Source organism: Rhineura floridana, chromosome 16, assembly GCF_030035675.1.
Source record: "Rhineura floridana isolate rRhiFlo1 chromosome 16, rRhiFlo1.hap2, whole genome shotgun sequence".
Classification (NCBI taxonomy): Eukaryota; Metazoa; Chordata; class Lepidosauria; order Squamata; family Rhineuridae; genus Rhineura; species Rhineura floridana.
The window spans coordinates 32,644,237-32,665,117 of NC_084495.1; the positions used below are offsets into that span (position 1 = coordinate 32,644,237).

Sequence of the window (20,881 nt, forward strand, 5' to 3'; positions counted from 1 at the left end):
TTGCATTTCTCTAAGTTTTGGGATGCAATACTCCAACCCAATCAATGTCTACAAAAATGGATATATACTGGAGAAGAGTGTGCATAAAAATGACTATATTAGACAAACTAACATACAAAATGCATTATGTTAGGGTGTATTGCTTGCACAAATGTGCACATTAGTCAAAACTGGATCAAAAATGTATTTATTTGGAGAAATTTGCACTAAAATGCTGAAGAATTTTAATGAGGATTTTTTTTAAAAAAAAGAAAAATTCACAAACTGCTGCAGAAATGTGGAGAACTGAATTTAAGACTGGAAAAATGAGGAACACAGAGGACCAAAATTGATAGGTCCTTCCATCTCTGCTTCTGAATACCAGCTCCTTGGTGAAAACGGTAGAGAAAAGCAATTGCCTTATGCCTCTCAATTGGACTTTGAAGCATCTGGCAATTGAGGTAGGAATGGGGGAGAAATTCTACTCAGTTTGCATGTAAAGACAAACTTACAAAATTTGCCCTTTCCAAAACAACACGTGGATTAAAACACAACCATCTGTCGAAATTCACACTTCTCCATATTTTGCTGTGCATTTCTCTAGCCAAGTAATGTGTACCAAAATTTCAGGTGTGCGTATAAATATATGTGTTTGTGAAATTAACATACAATACTTCATTATATTATGAGGAATGGCTTTGCAAAAAATGTGTATATTAGGCAAGATTGCATAAAAATATGTATATTAGCAGAAATTTGCACTAAAATGCTATACATTTTCATAAGGACTATATATTCACAAACTTATTTAGAAATGTGGATAACTGAACTTAAGACTGGAATAAGGAGAAGCATTGAAATATTTGCTCATCCCTAGTGTGAAGGAATGAAACTGGCCACTTTTCACTTTGTCCTTAGAAACTGCTTAGAAACTGTTCTCACTAAAAGGTCCAAAGCATCCCAGGAAGAACAAAACGCCAGCCCAGGAAACAAAAACTCTCAGGGGGGAGAGTGAAACCTAATTTGCTATAGGAAGCAAAAACTTAACAAGACTGTACTGCCCATTTGATCGGTCTAGAGGTGGGAGGAGGGGTTAAAACAGTGCATATAAAAGAAGTAGTGACTTCAGCTAACTCTTTACCCATGTGAGAGTGTGAGAGCAATGTTTCATAGAATCATAGAATAGTAAAGTGGGAAGGGGCCTATAAGGCCATTGAATCCAAACTGCTGCTCAGTGCAGGAATCCACCTTAAAGCATATTCAACAGGTGCCTGTCCAGCCACCTCTAACTCCTCCAGTGTTGGAGAGCCCACCACTTTCCTAAATCATTGGTTCCATTGTCATATCACACTAGCAGTTAGGAAGGTTTTCCTGATCTTCAGTTGAAATCTGGCTTCCTGTACCTTGAGCCCATCATTCCATATCCTGCACTCTGGGATGATCGAGAAGAAATCCTGGCCCTCCTCCATGTGACAACCTTTCAAGTACTTCCAGAGTGCTACCATTTGTCCCCTCAGTCTTCTCTTTTCAAGGCTAAACATGCCCAGTTCTTTCAGTCTCTCCTCATAAGGCTTTGTTTCCAGTCCCCTGATCATCTTTGTTGCCCTCCACTGAACCTGTTCCAGTTTTTCTGCATCTTTCTTAAAGTATGGTGTCCAGAACTGGATGCAATACTCAAGATGAGACCTAACCAGTGCTGAAAAAGGGGAACTAGTACTTCACGTGATTAGGAAACGATACTTCTGTCAATGCAGCCTAAAATAGCATTTGCCTTTTTTGTACCCCCTTGGCCTATTGGCTCATATTCAGCGTGTGATCAACAACATGAGCTTGTGATCCTGAAGCAGTCGAATCAATGTCCCCAGCCAATCATGTAGTGAATGGTATGATGCTGCCATACTATGCAGCCAATCAGATTTAAGAACCTGAGAACATCACTGAGGGCAGACAAAGCAAATTCAGAGTCAGGACAATTCTTCCTGAATAGCCAAACTCTTTTAACATCTCTTGGGAGAAAAAAAATCACTGGAAAATCATTGAAGGCATAGAGGAGCTTCTTTTCATGAAAATATTCATGAAAAGCATCCTCCATTTAATTCAACCCTAAGGAAATATTAGCAAAATTCACTTGGAGAGCAAAGTAGTCTTTTTTTAAAAGTAGCATAAAATGTGTTGCCAGATATAAGAGACTTTAGACAACCTAACTGAAATTGCTAGGGAATGCAAAAGTTGACAAAATTAGGGCAACTTAAAAAAAAACAGAAGTGAGAGAGGAAAAGTTTAGAGCAGAGCAATGAACAAACTGCTCTGGTAGTTATCTTAATTTTTTCCCCCTGTGAATATTATCCTGTAACATAAATTCCCCTTAAAGGAAGCAACACATTTTGGGATTACACTATATTCTTCCAGCAGATTATCATAGCAAACATGTCATTTGACAAGTATGGTATGAAACTGCAGGTTTAATAAAGTGCAAGAGCATGCCTTGTGCTACTAAAGGCGATGTCACACACCACCCAAAATTTCAGAAGCTGCCTGATACTGAGTCAGGCCATTATGGTATTGGATCTGCTAGTGGAAGGGTGGGGAGCCCCAGGCCCAGGGGCCAAATGTGCCCCTCCAGCCTCTCTGCCTTGCCCTTCAGACTTTCTCCAGATCACATCCCTCCTCTGCCCACCCTCTTTTCCTAGGCCACACCCTAACCAGTGGCAATTGGTGGCTTCATGTCAGTGGGGCAGTGGAATCTGCTCTGGGTTTTAGTCCAAACTTCCAAGGCGCGGTCAAAGGGGTTTCAGCACCTCGGACAGCTCCTTGAAAGTTTTGACTAAAACCCAGAGCAGATTCCACTGCCCCACTGACATGGAGCCACCTGCTGCCACTGCCCCTAACTGGTTTTGCTTTGCACCCTCCTGGAGTGTTTTTGCCTGGCTGGAATGTGCCCTTGAACTCTGATCATGCCTCTCGTTCGCCTGGATGGAGGACAGACAGGGTTGTGCAAATGTGTGTAGAAACTAGCCTACAGTGCAGAGGCAAAATTTACATTCATTGCTCCACCCACTTTTTCTTCTAGCCCCACCCACCACTGGCATGTGGCCCCCAGAGAGTTGCCCAGAATAGAATGTGGCCCCAGGGCTGAAAAGGGTTCCCTTTCCCAGGCTGCAACTTTCTTCTTGTGGCTGTCACGTGCTGAAATCATCACTGGGCTACACCACAGAGACTTTCCACCATGACACACTCATTGCTCCGAGCAAAGCCAAACCACACACACCATTCTGGGACATGTGCAGGGTTCCAGCTGACCTAAGGCACCCGGCTCTCTATTATTTTCTTTGACTTGCAACAGATCTCCAGAGTATCAGATGGGAAGGTTTCTTGTCCAGGTCTACTTGGAGATGCTGGAGCCTGAATTGGAGGCCTTCTTCATGTAAAACACGTGCTCCTCCACTGAATCAGAGGAGAAGCAGAGGGACGGATGGCCAACTGACACCTTCTAATCATTACTTGATATGATGCTGTGGTTGTCAGATAACAACACATAGATGTGTAAATCAAGCCAGAGAGAACTGTTGGTGGGAAGGAGGTTTGATGGGGAGTAGATTTTTTTTTTAAAAAAAATAGTCCATCAGGGAGCCTCTTGGCAGGGTTAAAGAGTTTGCATAGCCAATCAGGGAGCTTATAGGCAGTTTTAAGGAGAGAAGGGAATGCAGCTTGTCAGGTTCAGGACTTTGGTCCAGCTCTTCACCTGTTTCTAATATCCCTGAAGAAGGCAAGCAAAGAGGCAGCAACTGCAAGGAGGAGAAGTAGCAGAATGTATGGGCCTTGGCAGATGCCAAATGGTACCAACCCCTACTGCCACTTGTGCTGTGTGTGGTTTCAAGATGCCGACACTGGCTCTCAAGCACATTCTATGTAGCTATTTTTTTTAAAAAAAATTCCTGGGATATCTGAACCATCCAGGTAGACTAGACTGAGTCCATCTAGGCCTAAGAGCTTACATTTACGGGAAAGGGGAAATGTCCGTAAATGTCAGTTTGTCAATGTCAAATTGTATTCAACTTCAACTTCAAAGGCAACAACTTGTTGTGAATAATGAATGCAATGCAAGGAAGCAGCCTTAGCCTTGAGAAACTGCAGCGAGAAATGTTCTCTGGCTTGACCCGTGCCTTCCTGATGCAAGCAGTAGGTTACTCGCTGTAGCTCGGAGAGGTCTCCTGGATAAACCGGAGGAAGCTAGCTGGAAGTAATCTGGAACCATGCAGAGACATAGATTTGACGGCATTCCTTCTGCTTTATTTGGCACAGTGCTCAGTTGCCGCGGCTCTGCCTTCAGTGTATTTACAGCTCCCTCTGCCATCGGTCCTTCAAAACGGCTGCCTGTGTGGACACAGATTCTGCGCAGGCTTTCACCCTCCCTCCTTCCTTCATGCTGCAACTCTGACAGGTAGTTGACTCTGTATATGCAGGGAAGGGCTGAAAGGAGGAGCTATCATTTCCTTGCCTCCTTAAAAAGGACAGGTCCGATCATCCGAAGAATCATTACAAGACTTTCCTGTACAGGCGTTGTTGAGGTTTGTAATATCAGATGCTGCTTGTGGAGGATCGCAGTTGCTGCTGCTCCATCTGGCAGGAAGACGATGTTACAGACATGTTAACCATCAATTGTTTTGTCACAAATGCTCCATGATTCGACAGGGTTGAGGGCAGCCTTTATGCTTTGCCTAGCGACCAACCAGACACAGTGATGGCCTCCAAGGTGGGCGGCTTTCAAAGAGGATTATTGGACAATTTCATGGAGGACAGTAATCGCTACTAGTCATGATAGCTATGTTCTGTCTCCATGGCTGAAAACCAGTTGCTGGGAATTGCAAATGGGGAGAATGCTGTTGCAGCCAGGTCCTGCTTGTGGGTTTGCCCTGGTTGGCCACTGTGAGAAGAGGATGCTGGGCTCGATGAGCTCGTGGCCTCATCCAGCAGTGCTTTTCTTATGTTTATGTTCTTAACCGATCACATGATGTTGTTATCCGTATGTAAACCTTGGCTACATCACTCCTTCCTGCTCTAAAGCTGGGGGAAAGAAAGTAGCTTGGTTTAAAAGCATAAGCAACATTGTCAGATGGGGTGGAGGTCACTTTGGCCCTAGATGTGTGCTGCATCCCTGTATCAGTAGTCCCATCAACAGGGGTGGGTGTGTCTTAGACCCCTTACTTTTTTGAAGCCAGGTCCCAGCAGGGTCCCTGTGTCTCCAGCATCCCACGAGCCAAACAGCATGAAAGGGCCATGTGTTAGCCACTGAGAACAGCCTTATAACTTGCTTCCTTGCTGTTTCCTGCCGATTGGAGCCAATCAGAGTGAAAAGTGTCCCCACAAGTTCCTGCTTCAAAAAGCCAAGTTGTGAAGAGTGAGAATTCTGTAATTACAGAAGAAGAGACAGTGAATCCTGATGCAAGCATCCCATCTACATCATCAACCAGTTAGGTAGCAGCAGGAGATAAACATGTAGACACTGAATTCTGTAACTCAAGCAATATCTCTTGACAGTGAGAAAGGACAGTCACATGGTAATAGTGGCAGAGACACAGAAAGCAGTATTCAGGCCCGGCCAGATTATTCTATAATATTAGAAGGTTATATAATCTTAGCAAGGAGTGTGGCTGTGAGGGGGTGTGACAGTGGCTATTATGAAGGAAACTTGCACTTCTGAATTTGCCACTTCACTATTGCCCATCAAAACTTCTTTCCTTTGAAATGCCTTTGCTTCAGGCAGCAAAAATGTCTTGGGCTTTCTCTGTCACTATATGGTAAATTCAGGACCAACAATAATGCAGTGTCAGCATGATGGGAATGCTAGCCATTTTGTGTCTTCAGAAGTCTAAACATCTGCAGTTCTTATAGTTGCTGACTCAGGAACTAGGAAAGTGTCTCATACTAAGTCAGACCATTGGTCCATCTAGCTCAGTATTATCTACACTGACTGGCAGTAGCTCTTCAGGGTTTCACAGGGATTCTTTTTCAATCCTACCTGAAGATGCAGGGGATTGAACCTGGGACTTTCTTCATTCAAAGCATGTGCTCTGCTATTGCACTACAATCCTTCTCCATGTTTAAGGAACATAGTAGCATCCTCACCAGTGCCACCTTCATCAAATGTGTTAAACATACCCAGAAAAGCCATTTCAAAGGCTCAACATAAAGATAAAGATGGGGTCCTAGAACTGGGGTGTTTTAAAGGCATAATTCTTGGCTTTGTAGACTTTCAAAGAATTCCCAACAGAACATCATCCTTTGGAGACCCGTGGAAAGGAAATGACTTTCAGACACCAGTGCTGCTGTTATCATTGACATAATAATGAACATTAGCTAATGAAATGTTGAGTTTCTTTTGAACCCGCTTGCATGATCTGACCTTTGCTTCTACAATGAATCCCCACTGTGGGCACCTGAGGCATTCATCAAACATAGTGGTGCATCCATCTTTCCAAGGGCCTGCTGGCTGTGTTAAATAATAATTAATAATAATTTAATTTTTGTGTTGCCTATCTGGCCAAGGCCACTCTAGGCGACGTACACAATTAAATTCCAGTAAAATACAATTTAAAATACCATTTAAAATACATAGCAATACAATACAGTCGACAATAAAGGATTAAATTACAGCATAAAACAGTATGTAAACAACGGGCATTCAGTAATAGTGATAAAAGTGTTGATGATGCATCTGCAAATGAATCCCTCCAGATGTAAGACTGCAATTCCCATTAGCACCAGCAAGCATGGGTAATAGTCAGGAATGATGAGAGCTGTAGTCCAACAACATCTCAAAAGCATCAGGGCCAGAAAATCATTGCTGCTATACCTGCATCTAAAGGATATTGAGAAAGAAAACAAATAAACTTGACCATTGGAAGGCAAGAAACTCTAGTATATGCTAGGAGTTCACATAGCCACTGTGTGGAAGCTGAATAACAAGGAAAACTGGAGTAATTATGGGTTCTTCTCCCTTCCTAAGTTGAAGCATGAACTCTATGCCAATGGTTTCTGCCTTACAGCAACTGTGTGCTCAGGTCTTGCCGTCTAATGTAAAGCAACTTTCCCCAATTATTTCAGTTGCATGAACTCACTTGTCAGAATATGGACCATATTCCAAGGCTGAATATTAAAGGAAGGTTGTTCCGCTTCTTTGAAACCCTCATTTCCCCCCTTGCCTGGTAAAGTGCACACCTGCATCTTCACCCCCCTCCACACACACGTACACACACACACACCTCCTCCTTCAGTCTGACATCTCTAAATAAGAACTCTGCTTTGACTAGTTGATTCTTCTTCCGCCTTTGGAGAAATCTGTCCCATTGCTCTGGGAAATATTCATTGCCACTATAAATCACATTACAGTGTGCAAAGCAAAAGCAGGGAAGGGGGTAAATAAAAACAAACCAGCAGTATCTTAATGAGCTGACGGTAGTTTGCATCAGGAAAAATAATAATAATAATGTTAGGAATGAGAGAGAGAGAGAGAGAGAGAGAGAGAGAAGTTGTGTGTTTGTGTATGTGCGTTAAAAAAATATGGTTTTTTCTGACCAGACTTCCGAAGTTACTTAGGCATAAAAAGCAGAGAAGTGGGAGTATTATAAGAAAATCCACCTTGCCCATATAAACACCCTCTCTCTTTCAAAGGAAGAGAGGAACAGAGAGAGAGAGAGGGAAAATTACCAAAAATAACAGAGCTGCTGGTATTCTCAGCGAATCAATGTCTATGAAGTAGGGATGGCCAAGTTTGCATTTCAAGCCAAATCTATCATATCTGCAAGAGGGGGTGGTCCCCGGCTTCCTGAAAGAGGCAGTAGTGAGACCACTCCTGAAGAGGCCCTCCCTGGATCCAGAAAATCTTAATAACCATAGGCCGGTAGCAAACGTTCCATTCCTGGGCAAGGTCCTGGAACGAGTGGTTGCAGGCCAGCTCCAGACACCCTTGGATGAGACCAATTATCTGGATCCATTTCAGTAGGGTTTCAGGCCTGGTTTTGGCACGGAAACAGCCTTGGTCGCTCTGTATGATGACCTTTGTCGGGAGAGAGACAGGGGGAGTGTGACTGTTGATTCTCCTTGATCTCTCAGTGGCTTTCGATACCATCAACGATGGTATCCTTCTGGGGAGACTAGCTGAGTTGGGAGTGGGAGGTACTGCATTGCGGTGGTTCCACTCCTACTTGGCAGGTCGCCTCCAGAAGGTGGTGCTTGGGGAACATTACTCGGCACCCTGGACTCTCCAGTATGGGGTTCCGCAGGGGTCAGTTCTGTCCCCATGCTGTTCAACATCTACATGAAACCGTTGGGTGCGGTCATCTGGAGCTTTGGAGTGCGTTGCCATTAGTATGCTGATGACACGCAGCTCTGTTTCTCCTTTTCATCTTCTTCAGGTGAGGCTGTCAATGTGCTGAACCGGTGCCTGGCTGCGACAATGGACTGGATGAGGGCTAATAAACTGAGGCTCAAACCAGACAAGACTGAGATACTGCTAGTGGGTGGTTCTTCTGACCAGATGGTGGATGTCCAAACTGTTCTGGATGGGGTTGCACTCCCCCTGAAGGAGCAGGTTCATAGCTTGGGGGTTCTCCTAGAACCATCTCTGTCACTTGAGGCTCAGGTAGCCTCAGTGGTACAGAGTGCCTTCTACCAACTTCGGTTGGTGGCCCAGCTACACCCCTATCTGGACAGGGATAACCTGACTTCAGTTGTCCATGCTCTGGTAACCTCCAAATTAGATTACTGCAATGCACTCTACGTGGGGCTGCCTTTGAAGATGGTTCAGAAACTGCAGCGTGTGCAAAATGCAGTGGCCAAATTGGTAACAGGGACCAGACGGTCCGAACATATAAAACCGATTCTGGCCCACTTGCATTGGCTGCCTGTATGTTTCCGAGCTCAATTCAAGATGCTGGTTTTGACCTATAAAGCCTTACACGGCTTGGGACCACAATACCTGATGGAACGCCTCTCCTGATACGAACCCACCCATACACTACGTTCAAGATCAAAGGCCTTCCTCTGGGTGCCTACTCCAAGGGAAGCTCAGAGGGTGGCAACAAGGGAGAGGGCCTTCTCAGTGGTGCCCCCCAAATTATGGAATGATTTTTCTGATGAGGTGCGCCTGGTGCCAACACCGCTATATTTTCGGTGCCAGGTCAAGACTTTCCTCTTCTCCCAGGCATTTTAGCATGTGTTTTAGCATGTGTTTTAAATTGTTTTTATATTGTTTTAAATTTTAAAATTGTGTTTTAAATTGTTTCTAAAATATGTGTTTTTAAATTGTATATTTGTTTTAATGTTTTTGATTGCTGTAAACTGCCCAGAGAGCTTCGGCGATGGGGCGGCATACAAGTGCAATAAATAAATAAATAAATAAACCTGCACTTTTTGAAACAATGTAAGAACCAAAACACAGCCATCCTTTGAAATTCGCAGCTATTTGAATTTTGCAATGCAGTTCTGCAACCCAGCAACGTTTAGAAAAATGCATATGTTAGGGGAAAGTGAACACTCACAAAAGGAATATATGAGTGAAAGTAACATACAAAAATGCATTATATGAGGAGCAATTGCTTGCATAAAGTTGTACATTAATTAAAACTGTCTACAAAGACGTGTTAATTAGGAGAAGTTAGCAGGAAGGTGCTGGAGAATTTTCATGAGGATTTAAAACAAAAATCTCAAACTGCTGCAGAAAGGAGGAGAACTGAATTTAAGACTGAAAAAATGAGAAAGGAGAGAACTGAAACTGACAGATATTTCCATCCCTCCTATGGAGTTGCTCCCTTTCTAGGGGTTGTTGAAAAGGGTGTTATATTCTTGAACATGGAGGGGGGAGGGGGATGAGGGAGGATTCAAGCTCCCCTCTCCACATCTCTCCCCGCCATCATCTTATCCCCCTCCCCCTCCCATCGCCCTCTTGGCGTTAGATGCGATGAGACTAAGGCGAGATGCCCCCTTGAGAACAAGATGGACTAGTCACCTAGGTCAGGAGGGCTGCCAGAAGCGCGTGCGCTCTCCTCTCTCACCCCTCGCCTGCCTTCCGCTTTTCTCTGCAATACCTGGGCGCTGAGCATCGCTTGTACTTTGGGGAGGGCGGGCGAGGGGGGGGCGGCGCAGCTCCCTCCGCAACTCCAACGATCCATCTCCAGGATGACACAACAGGGTTCCCATTCCCAACGCCTGGAGGAAAACAGCTGGATTTAAAGAAGCTGCGGGCCTTTGGAGGGGCTTTCCCTCTCCCCCTCCTCTCCTTCTTCTGCCGCTTTCTTTTGCCATCTTTAGTTTATTTCCTCATCTCCAGCCGTCTGCAGATGACACCAGACGAAGGTAGGGCGACGACTCTCCCGTCCCCCCCCCCTCCAAGCATCCCAGCTAGGACCGGGGCTGTGCCTGGGTGGCTCAAAGGCGTGTGTGCGTCTTACAGAAATGGAGGAGGGGGTGGATCTGTGCCTGCATTTCTTTTGCTGCTGCTTCTCCCCCGCCCCAGATGTTCGTCTTTTTTGTGTAAGCGGGGGGGGGGAGAGGTGTGTGATGTTTGTGGGGGTGGAGAGAGATTTATTATTATTATTATTATTATTATTATTATTATTATTTGCATAGGAAACTTGAGGGGTAGGGAGGAAAATAATTATGTTGAGGAGGAGGGCATTGCATCTGGCCGGAGAAGGGTTTCTCAGGCTATCTTCTTCAGCGAAGGGGGAGAAGGCAGTACCTCTGGTGGCATCAGACGTGGTGACAGGGAGAGATAGTCGCGGGCTGTCGATGTGGTTAGCAGCGTGTGTGTCCGTGTGCGCAGGGGGCGATGCTCTGTGTGTGTGTAGACGACCTCCAGCGGTGCGTGGCTGCAGCGTGCGCCCTTCTCTCCTTGCCGTGCGGGTTGTTGTGGGAACGCGCGATCCTCCAGTGCAACGTGTGCATTTGTCAAACTTTATTATTATTATTATTATTATTATTATTATGCCGGTGTACAGGTATAACCTTGGGGGGCACGCGCGTAGGAGCCTTTCTCCATGTCCTCCCCACGGTGCGTGACCCTGCCCTCGGTTGGCGTCTGTGGGGAGCTGTGGACGCCGTTGGCGCGGATGCCTCTCATCTCTTGCGTGCTTGCGTTGGATCCTGTTGCGCGCGCGCAGCCTTGAGCGCATCTTTGGGGTGCGTTTCGGAGTGCCTGTTGGATACTCTCTCTCTCTCTCTCTGAGTGTGCCTTTGTGCACGCGACAAATACACTCTGCTCTCCTTGCCTGTCGGCGCGCGCGCGCGTGTCGTGTGTGCGCCTGTGATTCTCTCTCTTTCTGGCTGTCCTGCGTTGCGGCGCACGGAGAGGTGGCGTCGAGCGAGGGGCTCCCTAGCCTGCTTGTGTCCTCCCCGTGTGTGTGTGCGCGGGGGGGGGAGTGAAGAGAAAGCAAGCACACACAAGTCCCCATCGCGTAGAGAGCCAACCCCAGAAACTGCAGAGCAGAGAGCGAGCGAGAGCAGAAACCGGCAAAGCAAGGTAAGGGTAAGGGGGGTGTATGAGAGGCAGGGGTAGCCGTTTACCCAGGATAAGAAAAGCGAGCGGGGGTTGTTTTTGCTGCATGCGTTTCAGCAGCGGGGGTGTGCAGAGATGGGGCGATTTCTCCTTCGCAAATAGATCTCTCGCTTGCAATTCTCTTTCTCCCCCTCCCCATTTCCTCTGGAGATCCACGTGAAAGGGGCTGGTTGGGAGAGAGAGAGAGAGAGAGAGGACTGATGGGGGGGGCTCCTTGGCACTCTCTCCCAACCACCCCTTTCCCCGCCGGCCCTCCGCTCCCTTCTCTCCCCGGGCGGGTCGCGAGCAAGGGCCCGGAAGGAAGGAAGGAGGGAAGGAGAGGAGACCCTGTCCCGAGCGCCCCGGGGAGCTGCCCGCACGCCGGAGCCAGGCGATCCGGGAGCGGCGAGGCTGCGGCAAAGCATTGCGGTGGAGCGGCCCCCCCCCCGCGCCGACGTCCCTCGGGAGAAACAGGGCAGGGAGCCCGCCAGCTTGCGGGAGGGGTGCCGGAGAGAGAGGGAAGGAGGCTGGGGGAGGCCAGCTGTGGATTCCTCCCTCTCCCCCCTCAGCTGAGCCTCCTCCTCCCCCTGCCTTCTATCGTTCAGCTTCCTCATTCCTCCATCCTGCCCCAGACAGAGGCCTCCTTCCGTCCCGTGAAGAGAAGCCTTCCTCCTCTTTCTCAGACCTTCATCTATCCATCCATCTCCCCCTCCCTCCCCCCCTTCCATCCTCCTCCACGCTGCCCAGGCATTGCTCCATCCTCCCCGTCCCAAAGATCCCCCCACTGAGCCTGCCTCTGCCTCCCTTCCAGCTTCCCTCTTCTCCACTCTTCTTCCTTACCCCCACCACTGCCCTACTCCTGCCCACCCACTCAACGTTTTGCCCCTGTTCACCCCTCATTCCTCACTTGCCTCTTTCTTCGGCCCCTGTGGGCTTCCAGGAACCTCCACCTTCTCCTCTACTTCTGTTTGACCTTCCCCTGGACCTTTTCCTTCCTCTCATACGGCTCCCCCCCCTCGATTTTCTCCCCTTCCTCTCCACTCCCCACCCCAACTTTCTCAGTCCTGTCTGAAACCCATCCTCCTTCAAACTCTCCTTAGCCTTCCCTTCCTCTTTCTCCCTCCCTTGTTCCTTCTTCTTCCTCCTCTTCCTCCTTCTTCTACACACCTCTCTTTCCTTCCTCTCTTTTTTCCATTCTCTCATCCTTCCGCCCCTGATCTTTGCTGTTCTTCAAGAAAGCTTCTGGAGTTTCTGAGCAATCTCTCTCTCTCTTTGCAAGCAGGCACCGCTCCATGATGATAGCGCTGTGTGCAATTTATCACCTCCTTGCCCCAGTAGGTCAGGCAGGCTCTCGGGTTGAAAGAAGGCATGGGACCCACAGGATTGAGTGTATGTAGGAGGCTGCTGGATTGGGCCATAGATATGTTTGTGGGTGTGAAAGGTTCATGGAATCTACCTCCTGTGAGAATGCAGGTGGGGGGCAGTGGGGGCAAATTATATAAGATCTGGCATGAAAAAAGTTGCTGGACAGTTTAGGCAGATTTCAACCCGAGTGAATTATGACTTTGTTTTGCGCTACTGATTAGGGTGTCCTTTGGGATGGTGGATGTGCATCAGCACCCTGACCATAAGTACTATTAATTTATGAATGTAGAAAGTTATAACCTCTGTGGTTTATACGGGGACTAATTATCTTCCTGAGTTGTGTCCTTTTTTTAAAAAAAAAAATGATCTTTAGCATAAATCCAAAGGAACAGGAGGCATGTTTCAATGGCTGGCACATAACTCAGAATCAATAGGGGACAGCATGCATTTGCAATGAGCATTGTGTAAGAGCAGGCTGCTGTCTTTTCTCCCTGGATCCATTCCTTGCTTGCTCTTGTTTGCATATTTGCCTTTTTGCACTAGATTATCTCTTCCCTCCCCCCCAACTCAACACCGCCCTCTTTCTCTCTCTTGCCTTTGGAATACTCATCACTTCCAAATACGTGATCCAAATCCTTCAGACTATGTGCAAAATGACCAGCATTTGGAATGCTAAGCCTACATTAAAATGGAAATGCAGTTGAGGTGGTTTTAATTCTGTTTTGGTATTCACGTCATACACAAGGCAGAGTAATGCCCTGTATCCGTGTATTGTGTGTATTTGAGAAAGAGGGAAACTGAATCTTTGGACAGATAGACAGTGAGCAGACCTATAATTTTAAATGCAAGGTACGTCTATGCCCTTTTTGAATGGCTGCAATACATTTTATGTCATCGTTGTGCTGTAGCTGTTTTGCTTAGCAACGGTAGCCCAATGTGTACTTTTCACCTATTTACTGTTAGTATTGTTCTTATTTTTGATTCTGGAATTATTGCAACTGAAACATCTTCTATCTTTGTCCTTCTTCTTTTGTAGATTATCTGTCTTTGTTCAGGAGCACTAGGCTTGATTGCTGATCCTTTTAAAAAATGCTTCTGTGGTTCATCCTGGTGTTGTCCAGCCCAGTCGCTTCTACGGATCCAGAGACTGACTTATCTGTGGAAATTTGCAATGTTTGCTCCTGTGTGTCGGTGGAGAATGTACTTTATGTCAACTGTGAAAAGGTTGCAGTCTACAGACCAAACCAGTTGAAGCCACCTTGGTCCAATTTCTATCACCTCAATTTTCAGAACAACCTCCTCCTCATCCTTTATCCAAATACTTTTCTTAACTTTACTCATGCTGTATCCCTGCAGTTGGGTAACAATAAATTACAGAACATTGAGGGAGGAGCTTTCTTGGGTCTCAGTGCATTAAAACAGTTGCACTTGAACAACAATGAATTAAAGATCCTCCGAGCTGACACCTTCCTTGGCATCGAGAACTTGGAGTATCTCCAAGCTGACTACAATTTAATTAAATATATTGAACGGGGAGCTTTCAATAAGCTTCACAAGCTGAAAGTCCTCATCCTTAACGACAATCTGATTTCCTTCCTCCCTGATAATATTTTCCGTTTCGCTTCTTTAACCCACCTGGATATACGTGGAAACAGAATACAGAAGCTGCCCTATATTGGGGTTCTGGAGCACATTGGCCGCATTGTTGAGCTGCAGCTGGAAGACAACCCATGGAATTGTACTTGTGATCTGTTGCCCTTGAAGGCATGGCTAGAGAACATGCCTTATAATATCTACATTGGGGAAGCCATCTGCGAGACTCCCAGTGATTTGTATGGGAGGCTATTGAAAGAAACCAACAAGCAAGAGCTGTGTTCGATGGGGACAGGGAGTGATTTTGATGTGCGCATCCTGCCTCCTTCGCAGCTGGAACCTGGCTACAGCACACCTAATGGCCATGTGACACAAACATCAATGCACAGGCTGGTCACCAAGCCACCCAAAACAACAAACCCTTCCAAGATCTCGGGGATAGTGGCAGGCAAATCATTCTCAAACCGCAATCTCAGTCAAATAGTCAATTTTCAGACCAGAGTGCCACCGCTGACACCTTGCCCACACCCCTGCATTTGCAAAACACATCCTTCAGATTTGGGATTAAGTGTCAACTGCCAAGAAAAAAATATTCAGTCGTTGGCCGAACTGGTGCCCAAGCCGTTGAATGCCAAGAAACTGCACGTCAATGGCAATTATATTAAGGATGTGGATACTTCTGATTTTGCTGAGTTTGAAGGGCTGGATTTACTCCATCTGGGCAGCAATAGGATTGTAGCCATTAAAGGGGAGGTTTTCCGCAACCTTACAAATTTACGGAGATTGTATCTAAATGGCAATCAGATTGAGCGGCTGAGTCCTGAAATGTTTGCTGGCCTCCACAATCTCCAATACCTGTATTTGGAATACAATGTCATCAAGGAAATTTTAGCGGGCACTTTTGACCTCATGCCAAACCTGCAGTTGCTCTACTTGAACAACAACTTGCTGCGGAGTCTGCCAGCCTATATTTTTTCTGGAGCTCCTCTGGCTCGGCTGAACCTGAGAAACAACCATTTTATGTACCTGCCTGTAAGTGGTGTGCTTGACCATCTGAAATCCCTGACGCAGATTGATTTAGAAGGGAATCCATGGGACTGCACTTGTGATTTGGTTGCTTTGAAACTGTGGCTGGAAAAGCTCAACGAAGGCATCGTGGTGAAGGAACTGAAATGTGAGACACCCGTGCAGTTTGCAAACATTGAGCTGAAGTCCCTCAAAAATGAGATCCTGTGCCCCAAACTTTTAAAGTCAGCTTTTTTCACAAGTCCTGCACCTGCTGTCACATTCACGACTCCATTGGGCCCCATTCGGAGTCCTCCAGGGGGTCCTGTTCCATTATCTATCCTCATCTTAAGCATCTTGGTAGTGCTCATTTTGACTGTCTTTGTGGCTTTCTGTCTTCTTGTCTTTGTTCTCCGTCGCAACAAGAAACCATCCGTCAAGCACGAAGGGCTAGGACATCCAGAATGCAGCTCAATGCAACTGCAGCTTCGGAAACACGACCTCATGTCAAACAAAAAGGACACTCTGGGGGCAGAGGCCTTCATCCCCCAAACCATTGAGCAGATGAGCAAAAGCCATGCCTGTGGGTTAAAGGAAACAGAAATGGGTTTCATGTTTGCAGAGCCACAGGGGCAGAAGGTCATCCTGCGAAACAACAGCGAGAAGGATAAAGATTTATTGTACATGGATAGCAGGAAAAGACTTAGCACAATTGATGAACTCGATGAATTATTCCCAGGACGGGATTCTAATGTATTTATTCAGAATTTTCTCGAAAGTAAAAAGGAATACAACAGTATAGGGGTCAGTGGCTTTGAAATACGGTATCCGGAGAAACAGCAAGACAGAAAAAACAAGAAATCTTTAATAGGGGGGAATCATAGTAAAATTGTAGTCGAGCAAAGAAAGAGTGAATATTTTGAACTGAAAGCGAAACTTCAAGGCTCACCAGACTACTTACAAGTCCTTGAAGAACAAACAGCTTTGAATAAAATCTAGATCATGCAATCTTATTTCCTACAGAGGACCTTTATTTAATGATGCAAGTGCCTTTTGTTGACTTTTAATTTCCAAATACGATATTCTACTGGTAGGCATAGAGGCAGGCAATCCAAGGGTGCGAGTTAAAATTCTAGCTCCATATAGAATTTATTTCATGAAACTCTTGCCCTGTGGAATCCTGTAGAGGGGATACTGCAAAACTCTATTGCCAAAGTGTTGCTTTAAACACATATTAGTCTGAATTAACCTCAAGAGGCATATATGTTTTGTACCCTAGTTGCAAAACCTTTCATCACCTTGTGATTTGTTAAAACAAATGCACAAGACAAAAGAAACAAAACGAAACTGGCACCTCTGATGGTGTACCTCAGTTGAGTCATCCATCTGCACATGGATTAAAAAGTTGGTGAGGAACTGGAGACAACCATTCTTTATGGTATGTGATGTTGTAAGCGACACTGTTTTAGCGATTACCTGAAAAAAGTTTTTACAAAACAAACAAAAAACAAAAAAAAGCATGCAAGAGAAGGAACAGTCGCAAGTATGTGTAAAATTGGTTACCTTTATGGCCTGCATCTTGAAACCGCTGGATTTATAATGTTAAATTGCGCAGAGATCTTTGTTTAAAATATACCATGCATTGCATCCCTACAAATCAATTTGACCATCTGACACATACCACCAATTGGCAAAAGATGGAACCAACCAACCCAAGGCAATGAACAAAACAAAAATAGCAGCATACACAATGATTGGAAGAAAATGTTTGATGTAAGACTACTCTGTGGCTTCTCAACCCCTTTTAACCCATTCTCAGTGACGTGAAACTCCTTTCAACCCCCTAAAGGTTGTCTAAAATTTTCAAAAATTTGCTTGCTATGTGAGCGTTTCAGAAATTATTTTTGTAATATAATTCATATTTATGAAATACTTTGTATACTAAATAGGGAAAAATTATGTACTCCTCGATATGTATTTAAATATGCCTGATTTGTTTTCCTGGTCACAAAGGTGCATTAATCATTCAGTATAATTTAAAAAGAGAACAATATACCAAACAGAAACTGTTGATGAAATGTATAGATTTATTTGAAAGTCAATGTGATCAGGTCTAAGATGAATAATAATAATGATAATAAAATTATGTTCTGTACTACGCTTGTGAAATTGGCAGATGATCTTGCTTTAGTTCATTCTAATAGGATCATACAAAGTTAAGTTGATTTGCTTTAATTTTTTGATAGATCATGAGCTTTTTGTTGCCACTAGCAGTTTTGAAACATCAGAGCTCTGTGGCTTAGTTCATGTGAGTTTTTTGTTCTTAAGTCCATGTAGATCAAAGGGTGGGGAATCTTTTGGCCCTCCAGATGTTGCTGATCTGCAACTCCCATCACCCCTGGCTATCGGACACAGTTGGGAGTTGTAATTCACCAACATCGGAAGGGCAAAAGGTTCCTCACCCCTGATGTAGATGATAAGGAGTTAAGCTTATCAAAATATATACTGCTATTGCTGCTGACTACTGTGTGGTCATATTGCCAAATAGGGAAATTGTGAAGCAGACATGGGGAAGCCGCAGCCCTAAGATGTTCTTGGACTCCAACTCAGGACCCCAATACCTAAAGGACCACCTCTCTCCATATGAACCAACCCAGACCCTGTGTTCGACCACTGAGGCCCTTCTTCGTGTGCCCCCTCCAAAGGAGGTGCAGAAAGTAGGGAGAGAAGAAGAGGTCTTCTCAGTGCTCCCCCTGCCCTGTCTATGGAGTGCTCTCCATAGAGAGGCACACCCGGCACCATTATTGTCTATCAATAGGCGCCAGGCAAAAATTTTTCTCCCAGGCACTCACCTCTTAATTTTGGAGGGCTTTTGATGATGTAACCTCTTTTAGGGGGTGAGGTCTTCCACTGCCTTTAGTCTTTATGTGCTGTTTGTTTGTTTTTTAATTTTGTTTTATATTGGTTTTAATCTTTATTCATTGAACGTTGCTTTGAGTTTGCTTTGGTGAAGAAAAGCAACCCATCAATTCAATAAATAATAATAAATAACTGCCATCATCCCTGAGCATTGGCCATTCTGGCTGAGGTTGATGGGAGTCGGGGTCTAGTCCTTTCTGGAGGGTCACAGCTTCCCCATCCCAGTTGCAAAGCATGCATTGATGATTGACCCATGAAGGCAGGTGTGCAGCCACCACCACTGCCCTGTGGTGTGGCTTGCCAGATGTTTGAGATCCATCCTCGCTGCCCCCAATCTCAGGCAGCTACTAAAACCAGGAGACTTTTCAAGATCCTGCTCTAGCTGTCCCTGAGCTGTTTTCCAGTCCCTGATAATCACTTGGCCCTTCTCTGTCCCTATATTTTGCTCCCTTTAGTGCCGCTTCATTAAAACATTAGTTAGTGCCAGTTACCAGATTTGTCATTCTTCAGGGTTCAGCCCCCTTTCCTGGGCTCCATCTGCAATATACATTTAAAGCAGTATTACACGACTTTTAACAATCATGGCTTCTCCCAAAGAATCCTGGGAACTGTAGTTTGTTATAGGAGCTGAGAGTTGTTAGGAGACTCCTATTCCTCTTACAGAGCTACTGTTCGAGAGCGGTTTAACAATCAATCTCTCTTTCCAGGGGATTCTAGGAACTGTATCTCTATGAAGGGGACAGGAGTCTCCTGGCATCTCTCAGCACCCTTAACAAAGTACAGTTCCCAGGATTCTTGTTAAAGTGGTATTATACTGTTTTAAATGTATAGTGCAGATGTGCCGATGCTTCTCTGGTCTCTAATGATTAAAACTCTTATGTGGAACTTGTCTCTAATGCTCATTCATGTAAGCATGTGTACATGACCATTCAGGCACCATGCAGTGCAAGGTTGGCCACTGCACACATTACAGCTGCCAAGGTATATTTTGAACTATGGATAACCTAGTTTAGGGCAATGTTTTAGGATATATTTAACCCATAAGGCAAACGGCTTTCAAATTAGTGGTGTATAAGCAGACAGAACAGAGCTGGGATGCAGAAATTGTGGCTCTTCAGATGTTGTTGGACACAAACTCCCATCAACTCTGACCATTGGCAATGTCATCTGAGGCTGATGGGAGCTGTAGTCCTCCATCATCCCAAGGGCACCAGGTTGGTTTCCCTTGGTCTAGTAGTAGGTTTGGTGAGAAGCATTAGACCAATGTATCTAGCTAACTACTGTTTTCAACCAAACGTTGTTAGATCAGGGCCTGGGAACCTGGGGCCTTCCAGATATTGCTGGACTGCAGTTCTCACCATCTCTGACCATTGGTCCTGTTGCTTGGAGCTGGAGTCCAACATCATCCCAAGAACCACAGGTTCCCCATCTCTGGAGTCGAGCCTTCACTGATGTGCAGGTCTGGTGTTTGTTTTGGAGTGAGTTCTTGGTCTGTGATCTTTTCACCTTGGAATTGTTGGGGGATATGCAGGCTGCTACACATCCCTTGTGGGTCGCTTCCAGCCTGGTGGGTCACAATTGTTGCAGGGCTGATTTTGTGATATCTTGGCTGAGTTGGCAATATGCAGTGGGCCCTAATGATTATTTTGTAATACCCACACAGGGCCTGGCATACCATTAGGTAGAGTGAGGTAGCCACCTCCAGCACCTCCAGCAGCAGATACCCCCCTCCCTCCAGTAATTCCTCCTGAGTCCCCCCAGCCATGTCCATCTTTCCAAGATGGTGCCCTGTTTCTGATGCGTATTTAGGGTTGGCTTCAGTTGGCTTGGCTGGCTGGCTGGCCTATTTGTCTTCTCCCAGCCTACCACAAGCAAAGGCCCTTGAACATAGCAAGCAGGCAGAGGGACAGCCCAGGCCATGCTCTCCAGCAGGCATTGTGCATGTGTATGCATTGCTCTGCTCATGTGATTTCATTGTTTTAAAGGGTAGCAAATGTCAAGAGGAGCAATGAATGAGTGGTGATGAGGCGTTGGAGGAGAGAGCTGTGTGTCTCAGGTAGCCTGACCTGCGCCTTTAAGCTAGCCTGCTGCCTTCAGTTGTGCTGAAGTGTTGAAGTAACATAACTGCTCATAAACCCAGCTTCAGAACCCAGAGTGAGTTGCCATCTTGTCTTTTGCCTTGGGCAACAAAATGTCTTTGGTCAGCCTCACTCAGGTCCTTTAGTAGGCATCTCCTTGTGTGTGTGCCATTGCATCAGCAGTGCTCCTTGAACATGAATGCAGCCACATAGCAGGTATGAAGTGTGCAACCAATGCAGATTTGAAACCTACAGCCCACAAGTTCTAAGTGATGTCACCATATGTGTTGCAATTCAATCCATTTCTGAACCTGCAAAGACAATTCAGGTCCTGTGAAGTCTCAGGCCTAGTTGAGGTGGTAAGACTGTTTGAGTCAAACTTCGGGGTGGGGGGAAGATAATGCATTTT

General features: G+C 45.6%; 1 protein-coding gene across 1 annotated transcript; it reads left to right on the top strand.

Annotated features, from left to right (window-relative positions):
* Positions 1-11,469: 11,469 nt before the first annotated feature.
* On the top strand, positions 11,470-16,474 carry SLITRK4 (SLIT and NTRK like family member 4). Its single transcript, XM_061598476.1, has 2 exons — positions 11,470-11,497; positions 13,914-16,474. The coding sequence occupies exon 2, from the start codon at positions 13,967-13,969 to the stop codon at positions 16,472-16,474; it is 2,508 nt and encodes an 835-aa protein (XP_061454460.1). The 5' UTR covers positions 11,470-11,497; positions 13,914-13,966.
* Positions 16,475-20,881: the final 4,407 nt, after the last annotated feature.